General features: G+C 43.5%; 1 protein-coding gene across 2 annotated transcripts in view; it reads left to right on the plus strand.

Annotated features, from left to right (window-relative positions):
- Positions 1 to 19,611, plus strand: part of RGS11 (regulator of G protein signaling 11) — a 146,342-nt gene that overhangs the window by 109,259 nt on the left and 17,472 nt on the right. For both annotated transcript variants that reach the window (XM_089658258.1, XM_089658259.1), the window contains exons 16-17: positions 6,176 to 6,258; positions 8,141 to 8,267. In XM_089658258.1, the coding sequence (XP_089514384.1) occupies positions 6,176 to 6,258; positions 8,141 to 8,267 (210 nt within the window). The remainder of the gene's footprint in view (positions 1 to 6,175; positions 6,259 to 8,140; positions 8,268 to 19,611) is intronic.

Consider the following 19,611-nt stretch of genomic DNA (forward strand, 5'->3'; position numbering starts at 1 on the left):
TTCGGAAACTTGGGCACTGCCCGAGGGCCCAGGGTCAGTAGGGGGCCCCATGAGATGCCCCTGGTACCTTTTTCATAGGCTTTTTTGAGTTTGGTCAAGGACACGGGGTCCCCGTGAGTTGTCAGTCCGCCCCTGGCAGGGACCCTCCCCTTTCTAAACCTCTATTGGTGACATATAGCCTATTGGTAAACCTACTGGTTGCCTATAGCAAAGGCTGCTTTTGTATCTACAGAAAGCGCATTTTCTCTTTCCGTACCATCATGTCTGATTAGCTTTTGTTCAGTCTATTTTTCTCCTGTTTGGTGGAGCCTGAAAATCACTTATGAAAATGAAGTGCTCAATGCAGACAGGCAGCGCACCTGTTCTTGAATCTTGTATACACTTATAATTATTGTAATCGGCTCCGTGATGCACTGATTGTGTGTTTCTGCAAAGCTTTCATTATTTCCTGCGCTGACGTTGACTTGATTACTTTTTTCAGGGAGAAATATTTTTGATTGCTTGTCAAATGAGTGATTAAGATGCAAACAGAATTTTTTTTCCCCCTGTGGGTTAAAGCAATGGGGGAGATAGCAAGAAAAAAGGTTCTTGTTGTAATATGATTAATTTAGGTTTGAAAAACACAACATCCAACCAATCCATTTTTACTAACATCTTAACCTAATGCAACCCAGACAAGCCTTACCCAGAGACTAGTTACCTCTGTATTCCGCGGTGGTCTCCTCTGACCTGAAATCTTTACTGCTGTTACCTATGGCTTAACAATGAGTCCCAATAGATTTGAATGGGGCTGTACTTTTAGCATCTGTAGTGTAGTATAGCTATGGGAATGGGTGGATCAGGGGCGGACTGAGAACTCATGGGGCCCCCGGGCAATAGGGGATCATGGGGCCCCTGTGTCCTTGCCCAAACTCAAAAAAGCCTATAAAAAAGGTACCAGGGGCATCTCATGGAGCCCTCTACTGATCCCGGGCCCTCGGGCAGTGCCCGAGTTTCCAAATGGTCAGTCCGCCCCTGGGGTGGATACATTCATGGATCCTTTTATCCTAGATGTGGGTCAGATGGGTCACATGGACTAGATACAGTTCCTTTTTATCTAACATCACATTGATGCACAATAAATGGTTGTTATGGGCAGTGCAGGCTATTTTCTCTGTAGTTTCCTAGCTCCTGATTAAAGAGTCCCAAATAATTCTCATTGGGTCTCCCATGCTGGGCACTGTCTTCCTCTGCACAGGCAGGGCCAGAATATTTTTTGCAGGGACGGATGTACCATTTGTACAGCTGCACAAGGGTCTTTTGGAACTTAGCAGCCCATTTAAGGGTTCCGTGGTCTGATAACAGTTCCCTTCTATTCAACTGCACATTGCTACACATGGAATTAATGCTTGTACTTGGCATACTTGGGTAGTTGCATAAGTGAGCCAAAAAGTGGTCTTAGTGTTCCTTTGTGACTGTCCTTCTGTAGCACCCTCCTAGTTAAGCTGCTAGGTACATTTAGTTTTTGGCTACTGCTGTAATCTGGGGAGCCAAAATTGTTTGGTCTGGTCAGGATTTCACAGGCTGGGAGTTTGATTGCTCTCCCCTGCCTCTGCAAGGAATTTCTGGAGCTTAGGGAGGAAGAACTCAAATGTCCAGTCTAAATATTGAGCAGGGCCTAGCCATTCCCTTTGGATGTGTGCCCAGATGGTGGCTGGGATGCTGTTAAATAGTCTGGCATAGTGCCCCATCGATGGTGTCAGTGGGAGAAATAGTGCCCCATCATTGGTTTTAGCAAGAGGAATAGTGCCCCATTAAGGGTGCCAGTTGAAGGAATGGTTCCTTATCATTGGTGTCAGTTGGTAGAATAGTATCCCAAGGGCCGAATAAAGGCAAGGAACTCAAATGTCCAGCCTAGGCTAGACCCTGTCCAGCCTAAATATTGAGCAGGGCCTAGCCATTTCCTTTGGATGTGTGCCCAGATGGTGGCTGGGATGTTGTTAAATAGTCTGGAGGTGAGGAGATTGTCTTTTTGCCTGCTGATGGAATGGATCTCTGAGCTTAAGCAAAGGAGGGGAGGCTCCTTGCCTCTGGAGCCTTGTGGACTGGCTGCTGGACTACTCTATAAGAGGCTGCACCTAAGGGCTGATCCTGTTCCAGGATTCTGTGAGTAGAGCCTCTAACCTGTGTCAAACCTACTTTATGGTCCCCAGCCATGAACCTGTGGACTGTTCCAGTCTACATTTACCTGTACTTAAACATACTTCATGATTCCCAGCTGTGAACCCGTGGACTGCTGCAGTCTATCTTTAACAGTACTCAGACTTACTTCATGGTCCTAAGCCATGAATCTGTGGACTGTTCCAGTCTACCTGTACTTTTGCTACTGTTACTGAGTGAGAGGTGTGCTCTGCTAACAATACTAAACTTTTTGGAGTATCCCATACCACCCCAAACCCCCTCTTGTTATCAGCTCTACAAGCAAATACAATTTAAAAAGACATCCTCTATATCAGGGTTCTCCAAAGTTTTTAAACAAAGGGCCAGTTTACTGTCTTTCAGAATTTAGGGTGGCCAGACTGTGGCCAGTGTGAGTAGAAAATGTCCCAGCATCAGCGGGAGAAAACAACTGTCCTACCGTTTTAACGGGAGGAATAGTGTCCCATTGTTGGTTTTAGCAAGATGGGTAGTAAACCATGGTTGTTATCAATGGGAGGCATAGTGCCCCATCCATGGTGTCAGTGGGAGAAATAGTGCCCCATCATTGGTTTTAGCAAGAGGAATAGTGCCCCATCAATGGTGTCAGTGAGAAGAAGAGTGCCTCATTAAGGGTGCCAGTTGAAGGAATGGTTCCTTATCATTGGTGTCAGTTGGAAGAATAGTGTCCCAAGGGCTGGATAAAGGCAAGTAAAGGGCCGCTTCTGGCCCCTGGGCCACAGTTTGGAGACCACTGCCCTAGATTGTTCAATACATCAGAGTGAAGGGACTGTTGCCTGTGTGGTAGTCTCTGCACTTTTTGGGGAAGAACCAGTAAAAAATCAGCAACTTTTGAGAAGGGTATACACTGGTGGAGGCCACGGGTGTTCGGCAGAGTGGTAAGTGAGTACCCGAATGGCAAACTTCTTGCTTGGATTAGATTAGGGTGCTAGGGAGGGTGGACTGGTGAGTTTTTCTATAAAAGCATAGATGTTCTTTAAACCTGCGGTAGTAAATGACAGTGGGAATCAGGTTTTTATGGGAAGTGTAGACTGTTTCCTCTTTCTTGATTTAGCTCTTGACTAAAGGGTCCCAGTGCTGGGCCTTCTCTCCTCCTCACCTTAATGCACCAATGTGAACTTACCAAACAAAGGGCTCTAATTGGGTGGTGGAGATGTGCAGAGTCCACCAGGCACGCTGGCTATTCTCCACACATGTCTCTTGCTCCTTGATTGGAAGCCCTTTTTCTTGGTAACACCAGAGTCAATAACGATATGAAGATGATACGGGAGCTAGGTCCAACTCCCAACATACAGTGGGGAAGGCTTTGAACTTCTCTCGGGTTTGTGCTTCAGTCTGTGTCCCCAAAAGGAAGATTTCACTTCTCTTCATATCCACTGACCACACAGGAAGCAAAAGAATCTTCTCAGTAAGGATAAAAACCATCTGGATTTTGAACATACATATTTAGAAATGCAGCGCTATTAAATGACATATAAAATGGTGACTTATAAAACAACCAAATAAAATATAAAAATAAAAATGCACTATGGAGCGCTAAGGTAAAGGTGATAATGGAGTCTAAATATGACGCATAAGGTGCGATAGTGACATCTGATAATGAGATAAACGTCCAGTATATGAAAAAGGTGAACTTCCGTGCAGGGGCGGACTGACAACTCATGGGGCCCCCGGGCAATAGGGGATCATGGGGCCCCTGTGTCCTTGCCCAAACTCAAAAAAGCCTATGAAAAAGGTACCAGGGGCATCTCATGGGGCCCCCTACTGACCCTGGGCCCTTGGGCAGTGCCCGAGTTTCCAAATGGTCATTCTGCCCCTGCTTCCGTGCTTCCAGTGGATAACAAAATGAGTATATATTGCACTAACCAGAGAGCGCAATTATAAGCGCATTTGAGTACATAGACCTCTCCTGGTCATCAGCATCCTAAGGGTAACCCCGGGGATCATCTGGTATATGTCTGCACATCAGCTGATCATCCGACCGCTACTCTCCAGATCTCCAGGGTAACTCCAATCCAGATGTATATGGACCAGGGTGGACTGACCATTTGGAAACTAGGGCACTGCCCGAGGGCCCGGGGTCAGTAGGGGGCTCCATGAGATGCCCCTGGTACCTTTTTCATAGGCTTTTTTGAGTTTGGGCAAGGACACAGGGGCCCCATGATCCCCTATTGCCCGGGGGCCCCATGCGTTGTCAGTCCACCCCTGATATAGACCAAAATTGCACTAAAGGAATCCACCTTAAAACGCTCATGAACAAATGAGCCAGAAGAGTGCTTGATAGTGCAGTAATTTTGATTAATGTGGCAAAAAATTACAGCAAAAACACTATCCACTCACATCTGGCAAGATGGATATGAAAACAGAATCAAAGATGGCCGCCGGCCTTCCTCTTGGCCCGTGTGGCGTGACGTCACTGGCTTGGCTCCTCCCTGAGGGATGTTTTATGAGGTTTGGAGGTTGACCTTTAATGCCAGCTGCTTATTCTGTTCCACCTAGCGCTCGTATACCTACTACTACTTTTTGGATTCTGAACATGTCTCTGCTCTAATTAGAAAGCGTGTTTGTATTGTCTTGTGTTCCAATTGGAGAAATACTCTTCATTTTCTATTTTGGTGACCACACAGGAAATGAATAAAAGTCTCCTGGATCAAAGAAAGCAATAAAAACAGATTTTTTTAACCCTTCCCAGTCCATTGTAAGCTAACAAAACTGTTTGGTTATTGATGGACTTGTATGTTTAATTTCTCTCTACAATATAATTTGTATTTTATGTGAACATGGGGGGAAGCCATATTTGCTCATTAAATATGCACACCGTTCTTCCTGGGTTAATAGTACTGCGCAGCAATTGCGTTGTATTGCTCAGCACTCTCAGCTCATGCCTACCAGTCTGCTCTGACTGGCTGAAAAAAAAAATGTTCTTGTCCCAGCAGTCCTTCAGCAAGGAAGCTAAAATCACCATCTGGTAAATGTGTGGCAGAGCTGGGCCAATGAGAATTAAAACAGATGTTTATGAATAAAGAGGTAACTCTAAAGAATTAATAGATTCATGACGGATGAACCTGTCATGAACATACAAAGTATGGGGACCTGGTTATGGCCCTGGGCTGCTGCCTCATGGGCTGGGGTCAATAAATCATTAACCCAGGGGTGGACTGACCAGTCAGGCATTTGGGCACTGCCCGAAGGCCCGGGGTCAGTAGGGGGCCCCATGAGATGCCCCTGGTACCTTTCATATGCTTTTTCATAGGCTTTTTTGGGTGTGGTTTGAGTGTGGGGGAAGACAGAGGGGCCCCATGATCCACTATTGCCCAGGGGCCCCATGAATTGTCAGTCCACCCCTGCATTAACCATACCATCTATCCTTTGGTGTGTGGTTAGGAGCTTCTAGTACAAAGGTTCATCTTGATTGGTGATTTGTTTTAAATATGTATTGATCTAGATCATCAAAAACATCCAGCGTGTTTCAGGGAAAGGTCTCTCCCTTCGTCATTGTTTTACAGTTTTACCTTTATTTATACTGTATAGCTAAGTTGGGACCAGGGGCGGACTGACCATTTGGAAACTCAGGCACTGCCCGAGGGTCCCGGGGTCAGTAGGGGGCCCCATGAGATGCCCCTGGTACCTTTTTCATAGGCTTTTTTGAGTATGGGCAAGGACACAGGGGCCCCATGATCTCCTATTGCCCGGGGGCCCCATGACTTGTCAGTCCACCCCTGGTTGGAATGAATAGTCAGGATATCTATATATATTTATCTAGCATTCAGAAAAGTTTCTGTAAGGATATATTGCAAGAGTGTATATACAATTTAATCACATACAAAAAAAAATGATTAAAAAAAAAGGTGAAAGTGAAAAAAAAAATAAAATTTAGGTAAATGTTACCTGGGTAACCTTGAGTAAATAACAAGTGATATATAAAGATACAATGTGTCTTTTTTTTATAGCTTAATAATTGAATTATTTTTCTTTTCAGGATTCATTTCCCAGATATTTGAAATCCGAAATGTACAGGAATTTGCTTGGTCAAGCTTTTATCCCACCAGAAACTAAGAAAGGGTTTGAAAACTTTTTTTAAAATTATTATTATTGTAAGGCTGATGACGTTTGTGGCAAGATTGATAACTTACCACTTATCCTGTTTCTATGGAGTCGTTCCTTTGCTGGCTAGGAGAATAGGACGGTGCTCCCTAGGCGGTGAGGGGGATTCTGTAGTAATCTGGGCCAGCAAGGTAGTGATTCCATAGAGGTAAGCAGAAGACTCTCTCATGGGATTTACCCAGGTGGCATTGGCCTTATTCTTCATTTTCTTCATTTGTATAGTGGGAACATAAATTCTAGCGTTTAAAGCAGAACTAGCTTCAGCCAAAAATAACAAGATGCAAATGAATAGTTAACCGAAAGCAGCTTTTGCTGCAATATTCTCCCTAAATTCAGAGATATTCCCTCGCAGTACGTTTTTGCCACATGGTGGCCAGTATCATTCAACTTCCTTTATGCCCAGGTTATCCCGGACGCACCCCCAAAATGAGACTGGACAGTGAAAGGAGAAGCAGAACAGCAATCAGCTCACCTCTTGGCTTTCTCCTCCTATCAGCATGCTTCCTGTCAGCACATGTACTGACTGGCTCCTTGTTCTGCTTCTTCCTCTTACAATCCAGCCCTGCTGCACAGAGATTGCAAGAGGCTGTTACCAGGTCACATGCAGATACCCATGCTTGCATTTAAAAAAGTTGATTAATTAAAGTATTGATCATTTGTGTCTTTTATATTTGCCCAGTGTTGAGCTTTAAATCTCCCAAATCAATTTTGAGTGTAATGTGGAAGGGTGAGAACCTTTGGCAGGATTTTATTGCTGTCTGTGGCCCCTTTGGAAGAGTTTTTCTCACTTCCTGTCCTGATGACCCCATGTCATATTCTGACAGAAAAGATGTCATCAGCACCAGAGTGCTTGTAAAGCTCCCAAGTGGGGACACAGACAACACTAAAAGCCTGGCAGAGGTTCTAGTTTGGGGGGGGGGCTAAACCTTTTGAATAGCAAGGGCCACCTATGTGATTTGGTAACCGGTCGCAGGCCACAATCAAATGAAATGGTTTTGAATTTTAAATGTTTAATTTTGAATAGCATAATGAACAGTTTTCTCCTGCAGCCACTGAATGCTGACAAGAGGGAGAGGAGGTGAAGCCGGCTTTCAGTGGTTGCAGGAGGAAAATGGTGAGGATCAGTTTCTGTATATGCTCACCACCCCTCCTGTCCAAGTGTAAAATTAATGTGACAGAGAGGCCACACAGGCCCCCTGGAGCATGGAGTGAGGCCACCATTGGTGCTACACCAGTGGTTGGGAGGGGGGAGTTTATGGTAAAAACACGTCTCAACTATGGGGCTTTACCACCTCCCCAAACCAAAAATGTAAATGGGCCTTTACTGTCCTGACCCCCCTATAAGGCTCCTTTTACATTGTTGCGTTGCCATTTACACACCCCACAAGTGCAGTGCAGGGCACCTGCGGCTTTCCAGCGGGTTAGCTGCACTTTGCCATAGACTTCTATTATATCTTGCAGGTTTGGTGCACTTTCTGAATGCACACCAAAAGTCCTGCATTCAAGAGTTTGTGTGCACTTTCAGAAAGCACCCAAAACCTGCAAGATATAATAGAAGTGCGCTTCCCTGGTTTGAGGTCGAGGGCCACATCCGAGGGCTGTGAGGGCCACATGTGGCCCATGGGCCACAGGTTGAGTACCCCTTCTCTAGTCCTTTGCTAGGAATTTAGCTTCCAGCAACAAATATTCCATCCTGGTAAGTGGCTATATCAATATTTATCAGTGGGACTACTAAAAGTCCTGTGGGCCAGTGATCATAAGACCTTTCTCAGATGGTATTTGGGCTGTGCATTGGTGCTTCATATGTGTCATATCTTTTACATTATTGTTAATGTTGCAGCGTGTTTCCATTCATGAGAAGACAGCGTCATTCCAGTCCCAGTCCGGCCTTCCTATTCCCGCCAGGAGACCAAGAGCCAAAGTCAGATGGGGACAGCAAGGCGAACTCACCAGCAGCCATCTCACAGGTTCGAATTAACACAGTCATGTGTTTGTTGTCCTAATATTTGTTCATGGATACAGGGCATTGTTCATGACATCTGGTGATTAGGAAATTGCTGGTGGTGCCCCAACTCTGATAATTGTGCCTCCTAAGCACCTAACCCTCCTTATCCATGATAAACCCTACCGAGCTATAGTCCTGGGTGTTCCTGAAAACATCACAGCACCCTACCTTAGTACTCCTCTCAAGAACCCTCAATCCTGATGCAAGCAGTGGGCTGGCTCTTGAGAGAAGTCATGCAAATATCAAAACGCCTCAATGTGTGAATGTCAGTCTAGAGGGGTGAGTGCTTCCAGGCAAACTGCCCTAGGGCTAGATGATGCTAGGCATCCCCCAACCAGGAAATGAGGTGGGCTCTATCTGACTTGCTGCATCTTCTAATGCATATTGCGAGAAGCTCGAACAAAGTGGCACCATTGCTTCCACTGACACCAACAATGGGACACAATTCTTCCCACTGACACCAATGATAGGGCACTACTACTCCCACTTATATTAACAATAGGACACTATTCCTCCCACTAATACCAATGATGGGGCACTATTCCTCCCACCGATACCAATGATGGGGCACTATTCCGCCCACTAATACCAATGATGGGGCACTATTCCTCCCACTAATACCAATGATGGGGCACTATTCCTCCCACTGATACCAATGATGGGGCACTATTCCTTCCACCGATACCAATGATGGGGCACTATTCCTTCCACCGATACCAATGATGGGGCACTATTCCGCCCACTAATACCAATGATGGGGCACTATTCCTCCCACTGATACCAATGATGGGGCACTATTCCCCCCACTGATACCAATGATGGGACACTATTCCTCCCACTGATACCAATGATGGGGCACTATTCCTCCCACTGACACCAATGATGGGGCACTATTCCGCCCACTGACACCAATGATGGGGCACTATTCCGCCCACTGATACCAATGATGGGGCACTATTCTGCCCAATAATACCAATGATGGGGCACTTTTTCCCCCACTAATACCAATGATGGGGCACTATTCTGCCCAATAATACCAATGATGGGGCACTATTCTGCTTAATAATACCAATGATGGGGCACTATTCCTCCCACTGATACCAATGATGGGGTACTATTCCTCCCACTGATACCAATGATGGGGCGCTATTCCTCGGTGACTTTAATATTCCAGTCAATGTTAACACCTACAGCTACTTCTCAACTACTCAACCTAATCTCCTCTTTTACCCTAACACAATGGACACAAACCAGCACTCATTCCAATGACAACACCCTCGACCTTGTATTCACCCACCTATGCACTCCCTGTAACCTCTCTAACATCCCAAATTGTCCGCTCCACTCCTCTCAAGACATCTTGTTCTCTAGCTCCCTTGTCACCTCCTCCCATGCCAAGAATGGGGAGCTATTCCTCCTATTAATACCAATGATGGGGCACTATTCCTCCCACTGATACCAATGATGGGGCACTATTCCTACCACTAACACCAATGATGGGGCACTATTCCTCCCACTGATACCAATGATGGGGCACTATTCCCCCCACTGATACCAATGATGGGGCACTATTCCTCCCACTGATACCAATGATGGGGCACTATTCCCCCCACTGATACCAATGATGGGGCACTATTCCTCCCACTGATACCAATGATGGGGCACTATTCCTACCACTGACACCAATGATGGGGCACTATTCCTCCCACTGATACCAATGATGGGGCACTATTCCCCCCACTGATACCAATGATGGGGCACTATTCCTCCCACTGATACCAATGATGGGGCACTAGTCCTCCTATTAATACCAATGATGGGGCACTATTCCTCCCACTGATATCAAAGATTGGACACTATTCCTCCCACTAATACTCATGATGGGGCACTATTCCTCCCACTGATATCAATGATGGGGCACTATTCCTCCCACTGATACCAATGATGGGGCACTATTCCTCCCAATAATACCAGTGATAGGGCTTTATTCCTCCCACAAATACCAATGATGGGGCACTATTCCTCCTACTAATACCAATGATGGAGTATTATTCCTTCCACTGCTACCGAGGATGGGGTGCTGTTCCTCCTACTAATACCAATGAAGGGGCACTATTCTTTCCACTAATACCAATGATGGTGCACTGTTGCTCCTACTAATACCAATGATGGGGCACTATTCCTCCCACTAATACCAATGATGGAGCACTATTCCTCCCACTCATACCAACAATGGGGTACTGTTCCTCCCACTAATCCAATGATGGGGTATTATTTCTCCCAGTAATACCAAAAATTGGGTACTACTCCTCCAATTAATACCAACAATCGGACACTATTCCTCCCATTGACTCCAATGATGGGGCACTATTCCTATGACTGCCACCAATGATAGGGCACTATTTCTGTCACTGACACCAATTATGGGGCACTATTCCTTCCACTGGCACCAGTGATGGAGCACTATTCCTTTCACTGACATCAATGATGGGACATAACTCCTCCAACAGATGTAAACAATAGAACATGATCCCACTGACACCAGCTATCATTCCTGCTCCTACTGATCTCATGTGCTATGTTATTTATTTGCTCACACTGACCACCAAGCCTCATATATTTTGTACTCCCACAGTCCGGCCCCTCTAAAGTCTGAAGGGCAGCGAAAACTGGCCCCTTGTTCTAATAAATCCAGTGAATGTATAATTACAGCTCAGGCATAAATCCCTTTAACAGTCCACTAATAAAACAAGTAATTTTTTTTTTGGTTTTTTTGGGTGTTTAGTTATTTATGTGAATCATCTGAAATGTACATCTGGAAGGTTAAAGTGCTTCCTTTAATATCCAAATTTAGGGTGTCTGATGTTTATTTGTTAATCCAAAAATAACCAAAATGTTTATATTCTGATCTTTGATAATGTTTTCATTACTGATGATTTATAAAGCGTTCTCTTTTGGTGCGGTACAATACAAATTAAAGTAGTCAAACCCTAAGTGCATGACATGCTTTGCTAAAATACTGAGTATCATAAACACTTGACTATTTTTTTTATAATAAAATACAGTTTTCACCTTTATATTATCTTCACAAGTAGCCCCATAAAGCCCAGGGTGGTCTAAAATGCTGATCTTGTTTTTGCTCTGTAAAATCGTGGTCTGGTCTACCCTTTCCAACCTCCTCTAATTCCCTTATGTGTTCTTAAAGTATAACTAAAGGTAAAACTTTTTTTGTTTAGTTTTCAATAGAGTGGAGAGGGAGTAGAACACCGGTCAGGATTTTAATGATATCAGTTCCCCCCGTTAGGGAGATTCACCCTCTCTATTCGCCATGTTTTCCATTATCTCCGGAAGTGAAAGTGAAAAAAATCCCCAAAACTGGAAAAGATGGGAAGCCTTCCAATGGGGATACTAATTCTGGTGACAATGGGAGATTTCGCCAGCAAGAGATCTCAGTCTCCCCAAAGCGGAAGTAAACTCACTAATTAATGACAATTTAAAAGGTCACCTTTCATAAGGTCCATAGGTACTGAGCAATTCAGGAAAATATATATTTTATTGTGTTTTTTTTTTAAATTCTTCTGTGAGGTTGGCAACTGATACATAATGCACGTGCTGCTAGATTCTCATCTCATCCTTCAGCTGCTGGGATTTGCCCTTCTGTGGAGCAGGGTTGTGAAGTTATGCCTTGTGTTACTAACACCATGACAACTATCTTCTGAAACTAGGCTAGGATTCATTCGGTAGCGTTTAGTAGACACAACGGGGTGGGCACCTTCTAACAACGAAGAAATGGAATACTGGAATTTAGCCATTTCCAGTGGACAAGGAGGTGTCGTAGCTTTCTTGAGTTGACCTGGTGAGCAAATTAATTTTGTGTGGTGTGTATTGGATAGGTTAGTTCTGCTTTAAGAAGGCTGCAGCACAGGGGAAGTCAAGCCCTCAACTTTTCACAAGATGGTCAAGCTCTGCATATCAGAACACCTTTCAGGTTTCAGTAATAACAGGCAGACTCTTGAGGGTGCTTGAGTAGCATTCAGTGGATCACTTGAGTTGGGATGACAGGAGGAAATGATTACTTTATATTCCCTTTCTCTCCAGCATACCATTCATGTCAGGCTGATGAGGGAATAGCCTTATTCTCCACAGGTTTTGGACAGGCAGTTCATTATAATGACTCACCGGATGAATACAGGTCTTGGGTGGCAGTTGGGCACTTTCCCAGATTCTTCCTGTTAGTATTGTGCTGTGTGGCTTTTGTGCCAGCCAGTCTCTCTGTAAGAGCCAAGAAAAGTCCACTAAGTTATAAAGCCCTAAACTACAAAACAGTAAAGTCTGTGCAAACAAGAGGACTTCTGGAGATGCCAATGTCCCCAGGTTCTTCGTGTGATGACTTATACACCTAAGAATCCATTCCCAAATAATGTGCCTCAGAAGACTTTTCTGTAGAATTATACAGATATTTCTATGCATATTCTGTATATCTAGGCATACAGTTCAATTAGACCCCAGTCAGCAGTACCCTGACTCTGGCAAAAGTGTGTCCTGTGGACAGGAGACTGGAAGGAATGTGCTAGCAGATCCAGCACAACCCTAAGTTGTACCTACCATCAGCGACTACTCCTGGGCAGCAAAGTAAATAACAGAAAGTTAATGGCTCCCAAATCCTCCTTAGAACATGAGCATGGGATAACCTTCATGTAACCTTGATCTCATTTTATATTCCAGCCTTCCTCAACCTTTTTACCTCAGAGAAACCTTTGAAATAATTTTCAGATCTCAGGGAACCCCTTCTAAAATTAATTAATCAGGGGTCTTTGGGAAGAAGGCTCCTTACATTGATGGTTATTTGAAAGAATACACCTTAAACTGGTGATTAATTAGGAAAAAATGTTCCTTACATTGGTGGTCAGCTGGAAGAATAATCCTTACATTAGTGGTCAGGGGGAAGAATGCTCCTTACATTGATGATTGGTGGGAAGAATGCTCCTTACATTGGTGATCAGTGGGAAGAATGCTCCTTACATTAGTGGTCAGTGGGAAGAATGCTCCTTACATTGGTGGTCAATAGGGTGAATGCTTGTTACATTAGTGATCAGTGGGAAGAATGCTCCTTACATTGAGGGTCAGTGGTAAGAATGCTCCTTTCATTGGTGGTCAGTTGGAAGAATGCTTCTTACAATGATGGTCAATTAGAAAATGCTCCTTGAATTGGCGGTCAGTTGCAAGAATGCTTCTTACATTGGTGGTTAGTTGGAAGAATGCTTCTTATATTGATGGTCAATTAGAAAATGCTTCTTACATTGGTGGTCAGTTGGAAGAATGTGTCTTACATTGGTGGTCAGTTGGAAGAATGCTTCTTACATTGGCGGTCAATTGGAAGAATGTTCCTTACATTGGTGGTCAGCAGGGTGAGTGCTTGTTACATTAGTGATCAGTGGGAAGAATGCTCCCTACATTAATGGTCAAATGGAAGAATGTCCCATACATTGGTAGTCAGTTGGAAGAATGCTTCTTACATTGATGGTCAATTAGAAAATGCTCCTTGCATTGGTGGTCAGTTGGAAGAATGCTTCTTACATTGGTGGTTAGTTGAAAAAAGGCTTCTTACATTGATGGTCAATTAGAAAATGCTTCTTACATCGGTGGTCAGTTGGAAGTTGGAAAATTGCTTCTTACATTAGTGGTCATTTGGAAGAATGCTTCTAACATTTGTTGTCAGTGGGATGAATGCTTACATTGGTGATCAAAGAATGCCCCCCTACCAGCAACTAAAGAGATCATTGATCTCATGTTGCTGGCTCTGCCAATTGGCATTGGCCCTGGAATTATGCAGGTAACTTCAGATTTGGAGGTCAGTCAGCTGCAGCTCAAGGAATCCGCTGCAACCTCAGAAGGAACCCTATGGATCTAGGAACTCTGTGTGAGGCTGTCCTAGTCATTGTTACATAGGTTCCAATTCTGTAATTCACGTAGGTTACAGGTGGACCTCTGTTTTTATTGAAATGTAGGAAGCATGATTTAATGAGGTCTCCTTGGCTGGCTGCTGGGGAATTTGGTATTTTGTCCTCGTTGTCCTTTCCATCGCCCTAGGTAGTTTTAAATTGAACCTGTGCGCATTACTCTTTTTACAGAAACAAGTTTTATCTTTGAGAGAGTTAAGTCTCTTTTTAATGGACAGAACTAATCACCTTCTCCCTCTGCTTCTCCTTCTATAGATTGACTGCACTTCATTTATTCTGCATTGTTAAAGATTAATATCCATGCTTTCAGAATTCAATTACCATTGGCATAGAGATCTCAGTCAATTATCTGCTCTGAATTATTTTTTCCTATGAATATTGTATAAAAACTGCTCTGCTTGCAAACTCCGTGTCAGGCCGCAGTCTCTTGTGTGACGAATCCGTGCCCCTGTCACCTTGTAACACAGAATGACAAATTAGCACAATTAAAATAGTAATTCAAACACAATACTCCCAATATGAAAGATTGAATATGTGGGTTTTACAGATGAGCACAGAGCATTATGTATGCAGTGATCATTTCATGACAGCTTTTGTGTTTTTCTATTATTATTTGCTGGCTCTGCAGGCAAAAAAATTTAGATTTTGCCCTATTTTAATGCATATTTAAAAAATTCCAATTTGGATTTCATTCACTGATAAATGTGTTTATTTCTTTTTATACTAAAGCCCTGATCTGGCTATATGTTGCCACCACACACACACACATACACTTTAAAGTGTATCTTCGGTTTTGTGGTCTGAAATTTGAGAAAAACCCACTGTCAGGGGCGGACTGATAACTCATGGGGCCCCCGGGCAATAGGGGATCATGGGCCCCTGTGTCCTTGCCCACACTCAAAGCACACCCAAAAAAGCCTATAAAAGGTACCAGGGGCATTTCATGGGGCCCTCTACTGACCCCAGGCCCTCGGGCAGTGCCCGAGTGCTCGAATGGTCAGTCTGCCCTGCCCACTGTATGTTTCTTACATGTTCCCATTCATGCATCATACCCATTTTTTTTATCCTTTAGATGTTTTTTTTGTCATTGCTGACTGCAAGCATATCTCAACAGGTTCCATGTGATATGTTCCTATAGAAGGGCTTAGGACAGAATGAACTACCTCTTGTTAACATACAATGGAGAAGCCCAGCTTCTAAAATGTTAACCCTTTGAAAGTGTTCAAACCTAGTTTACAGCTGATACTGAGATCTGCCAGCACAGTACAGGCAGTGTTAATAATGGCAGGCATGGCTCTTACCCACCCCACCCTCACCCCATAAACAAAGAGTTGAACTAAGTTGAGGTCATGGAGAGATCATATCCGCCCTTATGTATTATACATGGAGATCATATCCCCCCTTATGTATTATACATGGAGATCATATCCCCCCTTATGTAATATAGATGGAGATCATATCCCCCCTTATGTATTATACATGGAGATCATATCCCCCCTTATGTATTATACATGGAGATCATATCCCCCCTTATGTAATATAGATGGAGATCATATCCCCCTTATGTATTATACATGGAGATCATATCCCCCCTTATGTATTATACATGGAGATCATATCCCCCTTATGTATTATACATGGAGATCATATCCCCCCTTATGTATTATACATGGAGATCATATCCCCCCTTATGTATTATACATAGAGATCATATCCCCCCTTATGTATTATACATGGAGATCATATCCCCCCTTATATATTATACATGGAGATCATATCCCCCCCTTATGTATTATACATGGAGATCATATCCCCCCTTATGTATTATACATGGTGATCATATCCCCCCTTATGTATTATACATGGAGATCATATCCCCCCCTTATGTATTATACATGGAGATCATATTCCCCCTTATATATTATACATGGAGATCATATCCCCCCTTATGTATTATACATGGAGATCATGTCCCCCCTTATGTATTATACATGGAGATCATATCCCCCCTTATGTATTATACATGGGGATCATATCCCCCTTATGTATTATACATGGAGATCATATCCCCCCCCTTATGTATTATACATGGAGATCATATCCCCCTTATGTATTATACATGGAGATCATATCTCCCCTCATGTATTATACATGGTGATCATATCCCCCTTATGTATTATACATGGAGATCATATCCCCTCTTATGTATTATACATGATGATCATATCCCCCCTTATGTATTATACATGGAGATCATATCCCCCTTATGTATTATACATGGAGATCATATCCCCCTTATGTATTATACATGGAGATCATATCCCCCTTATGTATTATACATAGAGATCATATCCCCCCTTATGTATTATACATGGAGATCATATCCCCCCTTATGTATTATACATGGAGATCATATCTCCCCCTTATGTATTATACATGGAGATCATATCCCCCCTTATGTATTATACATGGAGAACGTATCCCCCCTTATGTATTATACATGGAGATCATATCCCCCTTATGTATTATACATGGAGATCATATCCCCCCTTATGTATTATACATGGTGATCATATCCCCCCTTATGTATTATACATGGTGGTCATATCCCCCCTTATGTATTATACATGGAGATCATATCCCCCCCTTATGTATTATACATGGTGATCATATCCCCCCTTATGTATTATACATGGAGACCATATCCCCCCTTATGTATTATACATGGAGATCATATCCCCCTTATGTATTATACATGGAGATCATATCCCCCCTTATGTATTATACATGGAGATCATATCCCCCCTTATGTGTTATACATGGTGATCATATCCCCCCTTATGTATTATACATGGAGATCATATCCCCCTTATGTATTATACATGGAGATCATATCCCCCCCGTTATGTATTATACATGGTGATCATATCCCCCCTTATGTATTATACATGGTGATCATATCCCCCCTTATGTATTATACATGGAGATCATATCCCCCCTTATGTATTATACATGGAGATCATATCCCCCCTTATGTATTATACATGGAGATCATATCCCCCCCGTTATGTATTATACATGGTGATCATATCCCCCCTTATGTATTATACATGGAGATCATATCCCCCCTTATGTATTATACATGGAGATCATATCCCCCCTTATGTATTATACATGGAGATCATATCCTTCCTTATGTATTATACATGGAGATCATATCCCCCCTTATGTATTATACATGGTGATCATATCCCCCCTTATGTATTATACATGGAGATCATATCCCCCTTATGTATTATACATGGAGATCATATCCCCCTTATGTATTATACATGGAGATCATATCCCCCCCTTATGTATTATACATGGAGATCATATCCCCCCTTATGTATTATACATGGAGATCATATCCCCCCCGTTATGTATTATACATGGTGATCATATCCCCCCTTATGTATTATACATGGAGATCATATCCCCCTTATGTATTATACATGTTGATCATCATGTGACTAAAACTTTTTTAACCGGGGTTATAGTATACATTTTACTGGGGCAATAAGGTAGAAGGAGGTGAGTGGAAAAAGTTTAGAGGGGGATGAGTCCCTGGCCAGAGTACATCTTTAATGAGAACTAGTCTGTTCACAAAAAGCCCTGCATTCTTTTCACAGAATGCAAGGCGTTCTGTGATTAAGGAAGGTGAGATGGTAACATTCATTTGCACCTCCTCCATTCACACATCCCGCTGCTGAGACTTGTAGTTTGTGTTGTAGTACAGATATCACAGAAAGTTGCTTGCTCAGCTCCTCATCCATTCAGAAAAGGTCTTTCAAGGATTCTTTGAATGAAGGATGTGAAAATGAACACTGCAATGCCCCCCCCCCCAATCACAGAATGTCTTGGATTCTGGTATAAAAATGCTAAACTTTTTTCTGAATGAAGGAGGTGCTGAACGAGCAGCCTCCTGTGATATCTATACTACACCTGGGACCAGGGGCAGACTGATAACTCATGTGGCCCATTGCTCTTATTAGCTACCTGTAAGGGACCAATTCTTCTCAATGACCACACGTGTAAGGAGCGGTCTTCCCACTGACCATCACACTAATGTATCACGAGTTGTAGATATGGTACTTTTTAGGAAAAGGTGTTTCAAGGGTTCCTCTGTGTTGAAAAGGTTGATAAAGCTGGTTAGATGAATGACGTAGTCAGGGGTGGACTGACAACTCATGGGGCCCCCGGGCAATAGGGGATCATGGGGCCCCTGTGTCCTTGCCCAAACTCAAAAAAGCCTATGAAAAAGGTACCAGGGGCATCTCATGGGGCCCCCTAATGACCCCGGGCCCTCGGGCAGTGCCCGAGTTTTCAAATGGCCAGTCCGCCCCTGTCTGGGACTGCAAGTCAGCGACGGCCTGGAGGAGCATGCTAATTAGAAGTTAAAGTTACAGCAAATGCTGCAGCCGCCACAGATTATTATTATTATTATTATACCGGATTTATAGAGCGCCAACAGTTTGATCAGCGCTTTACAATATAACGGGGGACAATATAATTACAATACAAATGAATACAGGAGGATTCAGAGGGTCCTGCGCGTTAGAGCTTACAATCTAAAAAGGATGGTCGAGAGATACAAAAGGTAATAACTGTGGGGGATGGGCTGATGGACAAACTACATGTAGAGTTGTTAGGTGGAGGCAGGATAGGCCTCTCTGAAGGGATACATTTGCAGGGATCGTCTAAAAGTGGAGAGAGATGGAGATAGTCAGACACATTGGTGAAGGGAGTTTCAGAGGATGGGAGGGACTCTGGAGAAGTCCTAGAGGCAAGCCTGGGAGGTGGTGACATGGGAGCTAGAGAGCAGGAGATCTTGGGAGGAACGAAGAGAATGATTTGGTTGGTATTTTGAGGCCAGGTTGGTGATGCAACTAGGGGCTGAGTTGTGAATGGCTTTGTAAGTTGTTGAATTTTATTCATTGGGTGAACGGGGGCCACTGGAGAGACTGGCAAAGAGGGGTGGCACACTTCATTGGGGGCAATATACTTTTACTGTGCAAATATACAAAAATGATTATTGGTCATACTTCAACTATAATAATGCTATGTACACTCAGAAGCTGGGAGACACCTGGAAAAGACAGCTAAAAAATACACCAAAATGTGGGGAGGCAAGCATACGCAGGAGAGCCCTAAAATAACAGGTTGACTTTAACCCCCCAGCTACATCAAACCCTACTTACAGTGAAGTCGCACGATTTCGAAGTTGGATGACATGCTGATTTCAGGTGCGATTTGCAAGACATCCGACACAGATGTCTATACAAGTCGCAACAAAAGTAACGCATG

Source organism: Staurois parvus, unplaced genomic scaffold (genome assembly GCF_062004578.1).
Source record: "Staurois parvus isolate SC_StPar_1 unplaced genomic scaffold, SC_StPar_1.0 ptg001060l, whole genome shotgun sequence".
Lineage (NCBI taxonomy): Eukaryota > Metazoa > Chordata > Amphibia > Anura > Ranidae > Staurois > Staurois parvus.